Raw genomic sequence first — 9,322 nt, 5'->3', positions numbered from 1 at the left:
CATAAGGTTGGAAAAAATAAAACATTTCATAGGGCCCTAAACATGTAATTTTTGTTAAACTTTTAATAAATTGATGTTAAATTGTTTAAGTTTCATGATTTGAATTAGACATGCTTTCTGATTAATAAATTAAAACGGAAAAAATGGAATCCCCCCCTTTTTAAAGGTTCAATCAATTTTTTTGTAACCAGGAAAATGTTCCCATCATAGGATTAATTTGGGGATTTAGTTTCTTTTAATTAATTTTGTTTAATCAAGTTTAATGTAATCGTATGAATGAACTTTATCACTAAAACATTAATTATAGGTATAACACATTATAGTATTACCTAATAATTTAAGACATTTTTATTAGCATTTGCAATGACAAATTTATGGTACAATAGAAGAATAAATCCATTTTTATTCTTCATTTTATTGAAACTTAATTCTTACAATTAAGTTTCATTAATTGTAAGAATTAATGAAACTTGTTTTATGCTTTCAAATAATTAGACATACTAAAACAAAATTTGTTAACAAGAAAACATAAGGTTGGAAAAAATAAAACATTTCATAGGGCCCTAAACATGTAATTTTTGTTAAACTTTTAATAAATTGATGTTAAATTGTTTAAGTTTCATGATTTGAATTAGACATGCTTTCTGATTAATAAATTAAAACGGAAAAAATGGAATCCCCCCCTTTTTAAAGGTTCAATCAATTTTTTTGTAACCAGGAAAATGTTCCCATCATAGGATTAATTTGGGGATTTAGTTTCTTTTAATTAATTTTGTTTAATCAAGTTTAATGTAATCGTATGAATGAACTTTATCACTAAAACATTAATTATAGGTATAACACATTATAGTATTACCTAATAATTTAAGACATTTTTATTAGCATTTGCAATGACAAATTTATGGTACAATAGAAGAATAAATCCATAATGTTTCATAATTATAATTTTACAAAAAAAGATGAATGAGCATTAAATCATAATTTTTATTTAAAGAGTTTAAATTATAAAAACATATGATCTATTATCAGTCAGTGACACTGTCTATTTTGATGCTAACTCTTTGCGTAAAGTGGGTAAAGAAATCCTGGTTGGAGAAGCAAGTCAGCCCTGACTCAGTGCAAACAAAAAATTTACATATACACAGTTGCAATAAAAATTATTTCACCCCCTTGACCTGCAAAACATTTTGCTTCCCTGAACAAAATTTTATGTAAACATTAAAATCAACGAATGCATCAGTAAACTATTATAGAAAGTTTATTTATACACATTTGAGATTTGAGGGATTCTGAAAAAGGCTGCCAGGTGCATCGCTATGTACTTTTAAGGTCTTGTAGCCATAGTAATTTAATTAAGCAATTTATTATAGCTTTTGTGAGAACTTTTTTGACTTTTCCATATTTGCCACTTAACTTGTGCTGTTCATGGGCTAAATTTATGTATGTCTAACAGCTCAAGCTAGTTAAGTTTTGTTATAGAGTTTCCAAAGGCTTACTTGTGTTTTTAACACAATTTTGTGCCCTATCATACAAACAAATGCCTTAAAAACAGAAATGTTGGATAGGGGTTATAATTTGAATAGCTGTATTACATTATATATAATAATACATTAGATTAAAATATTACTTTATGTATTGACATTGTCACCTTTAATATTCCACTAAACTGTCATAGATGCAAAAAAAAATTTTAAAACTACAACTGATAGCAATTATGTGTGTGTGTGCATGTGCGTGTGTGTGTGCATTTTGAGATAAATGTAGAAAATAGAAAAACAGAGATTAGTAGCTTCAGATTTCAGCATATTAATAGGTTGGTTGAATGTTCCCTCTGACGTACTTTTCACCACTCTTAACGTTTGTGGCTAAAACTTTAAAAGTGCTCTCTGATTTAGGTGAAGGTCATTATAAATAGTGCAGGCCTGGACAATAGAACCAACTTTCTTGTACTTCTTAAGACAAACATGTAAGCTATACATGGCATGGGTTTAGGTAGAAGTAAATAAGATTAGTTTCATCACTTCTCTCAGGCATTGAGCTCAAATGAACTTTCGTAGCAATTGGAGTTTAAAATGTGTCACTTGAGCACTATTAAATCACATTCACGAGATGGGCAGTTAAAATAGAGCACTTTGCAGATGCACCACAATTAGAACATAGTTTCACGTAAAAGTTGTTTCCTGTGTAATGACTTTGATTACTTAACTAGAATAAGACAAGCTTTCACCCGATATTAAACTTCACATCTCTTACATGCATATTAAATGCTTTGTCTGCTAAAACGAGTTATAAGGCATATTAAAATATCATGGTTTCAATAACACAACACACATATATATATATATATATACGGCATAACACATGCAGTGGATACATTTTCACTACTTTTTAAATGATTTGTCTTTTAAAATCGTCATGCAAGGTTCTGTTTCTTTTGTTGTAACATAAGGACGCGGGTCCGTTGGGGTTTCAGGAAGCAGATGTGATGGGAGTCATGTGTTAGTCACGTCTAGATCGGGCCTGAGGGCACTAGTTAATTTACTCATCCTTTTCCGGTTTGGACATAATGGTTCCATCCATTGGTGGTCACAAGACATCGGGGTTTCTATATGTTGTGAACGAACCTTTTCAGTCCTTGATACAAAGAAAGCTTTGTTGTCTCCTGATTTGAATTAATTCGATCTCATGAGTAGATGAGTTTACAAGACCGACAGGAAATCGACCAAGAATATTGGAATCATGTGCTGGGTGATTAGCAAACCTCATGATGGCTGATATCAGTGTCCGTTCATATTTAGAAATCCCTACACCTGTTTGTGCTGAACATAATTTTTTGTATCTGCTTGGACAGTTGATTTATAAGAATAGATTGTCAGAGTCCATATGAAGCATTGAAATCAATATACAGTAAGGGCTGTATGGCATCTTTCAAAATTAATTTTCTTCTGAATGAAATGTCTGTCAAAAGTAAATAAAAACACAAGTATAATGTAATATTAAGTAATAATGTTAAACAAGTACATAAAGCTCTCCTTATGTTGAGCCTTTTTGCCAGTAGGCATTATTTAAAATTGAGTAAAGAATCCCACCCTATCAGAAAAGTCTGTAAAAAAAATAAGGCCTAATGTATTTTGTAAAAATTAAGGAATTTTCTGTATTTGTTTTACTGTTATCTTAAATTACACATTGCAATTGAGTTGTTTTAGGGTTAAGGGAAATATCTGTAAACTTAACAAATGAAGTCCTGGCAGAAAATTACAGATGAGTGCTGCCATGATGGATTCTAAATGCCAATTCACACTACGCCGACAGAAGGCAACAGACATGTTTTGTCTGATTAGCATGTTACCCTGTCTGTGTCTTGGTGTTGGTCGGTGCTAGTTTTCAAAGATTGAACATGTTTAATTGCCATTTTTGGGACTTTGAAACATCTATGAAGTGACATACTGTACTTGTTCGACTGTCTCCAATGGTCTGCGCTTATGTTAAAATACTCCCCAAAGAAAGTATGCATTTTGTGGACAAACCCTCCCGAACTTCACCCGATCGGGAGCTGTATGTAGAATGAGCACCCAACTATTTTCAATGTATTTGAGTTGGACAAGACTTCAGCATTCAGGAAAAAGGTGGAGAGAACCTGAATGAACCTGTATATAGTGAAAAATTATTTGCTACTTTGTTGGTCTTTAAATAAATAGAGCTATTGTTTCAGCTAATGAAACAAAAACACACAAAAATATCTTCATTTGTTTTTCAAAGATGAATGAAAGTCTTAAGGTTTTGGAATTACATGGGGGTGAGTAAATTATGACAAGTTTAATTTGGAACAACATGAAGGTTTTCCATTTGGGTAAAATAAACCTTTAAGGAATGCTGTGGAGTCTGGTCATCTGTCAACAAATGCCCACAGTTAAGAAATCTACAAGAAGGTCAAAAGCACTAAACCATGTGTAAACAACAGCTTTGTAGAGTAACAATTTGTAAGACAAATGTAAAGAATGTCCTCAGCATTATGCATTTAAATCACTCTTGTACCATGGTTACATTGAAAATATATCAATTTCTGTAAATAATTTGGTATTTACAATATATTAATTACAAATAAAATAAACACAATAAGAAAATAATAGTTAATTCTACTTATCTATATATAGATTTTAGAAATTCTGTGAAGCATCAAGGTAATTCCGTTTACAGCTGTGTCCCCTTTACAGCTGTTAGTCTTCAATTATTGTCTTCATTTAACAGCAAGTATTCATACTTCCATTTCAACAAAACTTGTCCATTGATGAAGCTCCATTTTAATATGTTGCAAGTCATGTTTTTGTGTTCAGTTGATTAGCTATTTAACACAGAAACAAAGCCGCCTTTGCTTTTTTCATGTGCTTGATCTTCTTAATAATAATCATTTATCAGAGGTGCATGAAGGTCAAGCCACCAAAATTTTCCTTACAGGATAAGAAAAGCAGTGACATCAGTAATTATTGTGCGTTAGAAGTAGAGGCTCAGAAGTTCGATGGTCTTATCATCATAGTGGTGGCCTTTAGTGAATATGCCGAACCTTTCCAGTAGTACCATTTGATACCATTGAACCGATTGGTGTTCTGCCCCTGCTGGTAGTATACACCATTGAGATTAGATGGTCCACAGGCATCAAACCACCAACCTAAATGATACAACAAAAATATATTCTTAGGTTAGGACATGAAAACTAACTGGCAACTGTGTATTGAGACAACACAAAACGTTGGCCGTAAACATACCCCAGGCTCACAAGCAAGGGCTTTTGGACAGTTACAGAAACTCCACACACTGTATAAACTGTGTTTTCAGCATTTGAGGGGAAAAATATCAAATGGTGATGGAAAACACATGAATTTAAGGTGAAGACCATTTCATTCTTACCTTTATAGTCTGAAACTTCCATTCTCGAGAACTTAATAGTATAGTTGGCAATATATAATATGTGGATACGCAATAGGTCCACTTATAATGTTATCAAGAATTTTACATTTTTAAAAAAAAACATAATTTAGAAGCAATAGGCTATTTTCTGTCCTGTTTTGACCCCCTCATCAGAACGCTACGTTTGAATAGGTGTGACGGATTGTAGACTCGGAAGTAAACGCCCACTGCTATGATTGGCTAACAGATGTGTATGTTTGTCTGACAGCCTTCCTCCTTCCTAGATGGATGCTGCTGTGTTTTAGGTTAAAAACGCATAAATACTAAATAGTACATATCAAACGATCTGTAATAACAGACAAAGCAGTAGTGATCACGTAATGAAAACAGTCACTCACACATGTAGGGTGCAACCTTGTATCCAATAATAGTCGATACAGTATCGTCTTTTAGTTTCAATCTTTCTGAAAATTCTGCCTCAAATTGTGCCTTGTTTGTAAACGAATCCACAGTAAAATCAATTGAACAAAGAACCCAAGTTCTTACCGATGCGGTCTGGCACTTCATTAAAAATAAAGTTCATCAAATGAAGTTTATCGTTTGGTTTCTGCATAGACCTGCATTTGCCGCTCTTGTCATTTACCTACTACGTGCGTGAATCAGTGGACGGGGCTAAACAGGCAGTGATCTTCTTCTGCGGAGGCGGTGTTTAGCCACACTATTACATCATAAAGTGGCACATTCCAAAACTAGTCATTTTGGCAGATTGGCTTCAATATAAGCCGTTTTTAGACTAACAAGTTTTGAGTTCTGAAACTTAGACTGTTTTTATACCACAATGAGCTCTTATATATCAAAAGATCAAGGGAATTTCTCAGTTAATGACCCCTTTAATGTCAGCATTCATGAGGGCTAAATTCCCAAATGAGCTGATTAATTCCTGGCTAATTTTACTGGTTAACCATGACCCATATACAAAATATATTCTATACAGATTTCTGGGGTAGTGCCAAGTACCAAAGTAAAAAAAAAAAAAGGGGGAACTTGATGAGTGCTCCAAATCCATTAGAATAAGACATTTATAAAGCATACAATACAACAGTTATATATTAAGTTCAATCATGACAACTCTCGGAAGATTTTAGCATGGTGATGGATCTGACAATGTTAATATATTTGGTCTTGGCGGAATAGATCTGCTACGCTGCTGCTGAATTGCTGCTGCTGTTGATTATTGCTGTAGTTGTAGATTATTGCTGCTGCTGCAATCAAGTACAGGAACTTGCTACTGGTGCCGTGAGTATTTAAGACATGCTGCTGCTTGCACAAATAGCATATAAAATAACCCGTAGCAGATCTATACAGGTGGAGCTGGGGAAGGTGTATGGTTTCAGAGAAACTCTGAAAGCGCGCTGCAGGAATCTCAAGTGAATGCTAGCCAGCCATATAAATGCAAGGCAGTAAGCTCATTGGCTGCATATGCAGCATGAACCAATCAGCTTGTGCCAAGTTGTTTAACTCTCTGAATATCATCAGTTACGTTAACAACCCGTCGCCTGTGCCATCTAGAGTTTCATGACTGAACTATATATTTATTTGAAAGTACTCTGCTCTTACCTCCTGAAAGCATTTGTGAGCATTTGCAAACACATTTGTCGTTGTCTATGTCTTTTGTGCTGAAATCACTTCCTGGCTGTCCCATGCTACTGGTTCTCCCTGCTGTTCCACTGTAGCCGTTGAGGTGTATCCTATAGAATTGTAAATGCAGACATATACATAATACAATATAAATATCAGTTGATTATATTTTCTTTCTACAGTTTATGAATAAGACGAGACAAAACACATCAACAGCTAAAATGCATAAAACTCTAAATTCTCAGTCTTTGTAAGTTATTGCATTTTCCTTTAGTCGGGGTACATAGAAATGTATAATAAGTTACATACTTTGTCAGTAAATTTTTCTGGTCTGTCAAATTAAAAGCTTTAAATCAAACATTAAAAAGTGCCAATCCTTGAACTGTAACATACATAGACATCATTTTAAGACATCCTAGACTTGCCAGACAGGAAGGATGTTCCCAAAGCTAAAAGTTCACACAGAAAGATTAAATAATGTCTGTCATTAGCCACTGGCTAATACAGTTTTAGATTTCACTCACCAGTGATTTGATTTAGAGGCTAAGAATAAGTAAAAATAGGTACAGATATATACACAAATATTGACAATGTTTTATAGACAGGCAAACAGAATCATGTTTATCTTAATACAGTTAATCCTACCAACAAGGGACAAGAAGGAGGAGATGCCAATGACTAAAATCCTGTGCAGGACGTTTAAGCAGTGTAACAAAGTTTTTTGTAATGCTTATGCCCAAATACCTAAAACTCTAAAGAAGGTCTGAAAAGCAGAGATGCTAATGGGTTTTCTTAGGCCATATTTATGGGCATTAATTCACCCTTACTCAGATTTAAATTATAGCCTGAGATTAGATCAAACTCCGCCAGCAGATCCAGCACCACGTTAATGGAGTAATTGAGTTGTCATGGTCAGAGTCAAATAATAAAAGGTCATCTCATGTAAAGACTAGTTTTGCTTCAACCCACCACCTAATATGCCAGCCATCGCACTGGACCTGAGGGCAACTACTAGAGGCTCTTATTATCTTTATCTCACTCAAGTTGCAGTTCTTTGTCATCATGAAAATTTATTCTTTGCATGCGTTTTAAAGTCTTGTCAGTTTAAATTTCTGATATTGGGTGCTCACCCTGTGGTCTGTGTGGGTCCTAGCTCCCCAGTATAGTGATGGGGACACTTATATTGTTAAAGTCACCATCCTTTGGATGAGACATCAGGACACAATCAAGGTGTTTGGGGAGTTCAGAAACAGTGCTTGTTGATATAGAGAATAACTCTATAAATAATAAAATAAATTAACAAATAAAAAAGCATAATAGGGCCCCTTTAAAATATACAGGCCACAAATGCCATCCTGTAATACCTGATACATTGTCACAGTACTTTTTACGGTAAATGTCTGGCAATCACAGGTGGTGTTTTTTTACCGTAAAAAAAAGTTGTTGTTTTTTATTTCTTCCCCGGGATACCTTCTTTTGCTTACATGCTAAAACAGCATAATTCTGGCAGAGATTTAGTTATCCCAAAATGCATTTTGATGATCTGAGAGAAAAAAAAATCTTAAGATGCGACAGAAATACTGGTTCTAGATATAATTCATCCAGTACTAAAATTTATTGATAATTAATTTGATCTAATAAAAATGGACCATTTTATCCGATATATGTATTAGCATATCACATCATTAATTTAGCCATATGCTAATGCTAATGAAATCAAACCTCCCATGCAACAAAAAATGGTAGTTAGCCATTAGCTTGTTCAGGGGCCAGATGGTAAAAGTTGTTCAGGGGAACTGTGTTGTGTCAGGTTTTTCATGTTGCATAGGCCATAACTATTTCCAGATGGCAAAATATTTTCTTTGGAGTTGTGACAATTGTGTGCCAGCCCTCCAGAGATTTTATGGCAGAATGAATGGCAGCGTTAACATGGGTGTGTACTGAATCAACAGCTTATTCGTAGTTTCCTGCTGTTTTATTTCAAATATGAGAACATACTGATAGCAGACTTTATATAGACAAACCAAAAAAATAATAATTTAAGGTTAATTAAATGAAGATATTATAAAATAGCCAGTATAGACACACCTATGACCACACATCAATTCTGTGAATATGAATATTAATATAGAAAGTTGTGATGCTTGATGACCATAAAGGAACTACTCTACAACTCTTAATACCAGCTTCTTCCTTCGTGTTTCTTTGTCACTCTTACATAGCAAAAAGCAGTCCTGCCTACTGATAGCCATGTAGCTATTTACTGTGGTGTAAACGGTATAGCATAATTCTACCGTCATACAGCATATTGTCTAAAAGACACACAAACCTCAAAATGAGTCACAAATCTCCCAGGTATAAAAAAGCACAGGGTAATTCTTCACCTGTAATTCTGCTTCTCTCCATCTAGTGAGAACTGCTCATATTTTGAAAAGGCCGTATTCCCCTCCCAGTCCATCAGATCTGTCCTGAGCACATATTGTTTTTCTTGTGTCAACTTAGAGATGATTTCATTCCCCAACCAGTGTTCACCTGAGATATCTCCAAACCCCTGAAATGAAAAAAACAGAAAGTCCATGTTTCATAGTAGTGTACATTAACATTTAGTCATTTATCAGACACATTTACAATGTGAAATTACAAAGTGAATTACAAATGAGGACAATAGAAGCAATCAAAACCAATAAAAGAACAATAATATGTAAGTGCTGTGACAAGTCTTAGTTAGTCTAACGCAATACACATAGCAAGGTTTTTGCATGTGTGTATATATATATAT

At 34.1% G+C, this 9,322-nt stretch overlaps 2 protein-coding genes across 4 annotated transcripts in view; one reads left to right on the top strand and one right to left on the bottom strand.

Moving 5' to 3' along the window:
- mcph1 (microcephalin 1) overlaps positions 1-9,322 on the top strand; it is an 88,505-nt gene that overhangs the window by 48,866 nt on the left and 30,317 nt on the right. The window lies entirely within an intron of this gene.
- The window catches only part of angpt2a (angiopoietin 2a), a 15,649-nt gene continuing 10,135 nt past the window's right edge, over positions 3,809-9,322 (bottom strand). The window contains exons 7-9 of the mRNA XM_016566264.1: positions 8,928-9,094; positions 6,523-6,653; positions 3,809-4,666 (exon numbers count right to left, since the gene is read on the bottom strand). Coding sequence (XP_016421750.1) covers positions 4,506-4,666; positions 6,523-6,653; positions 8,928-9,094 — 459 coding nt within the window. The 3' untranslated portion in view covers positions 3,809-4,505. The remainder of the gene's footprint in view (positions 4,667-6,522; positions 6,654-8,927; positions 9,095-9,322) is intronic.

This window comes from Sinocyclocheilus rhinocerous, unplaced genomic scaffold (assembly GCF_001515625.1).
Source record: "Sinocyclocheilus rhinocerous isolate Xijiao unplaced genomic scaffold, SAMN03320098_v1.1 scaffold512, whole genome shotgun sequence".
NCBI classification, from domain to species: Eukaryota; Metazoa; Chordata; class Actinopteri; order Cypriniformes; family Cyprinidae; genus Sinocyclocheilus; species Sinocyclocheilus rhinocerous.
The sequence above is the reverse complement of the archived record's forward strand: the minus strand, read 5'-3'. Positions and strand labels throughout refer to the sequence as shown.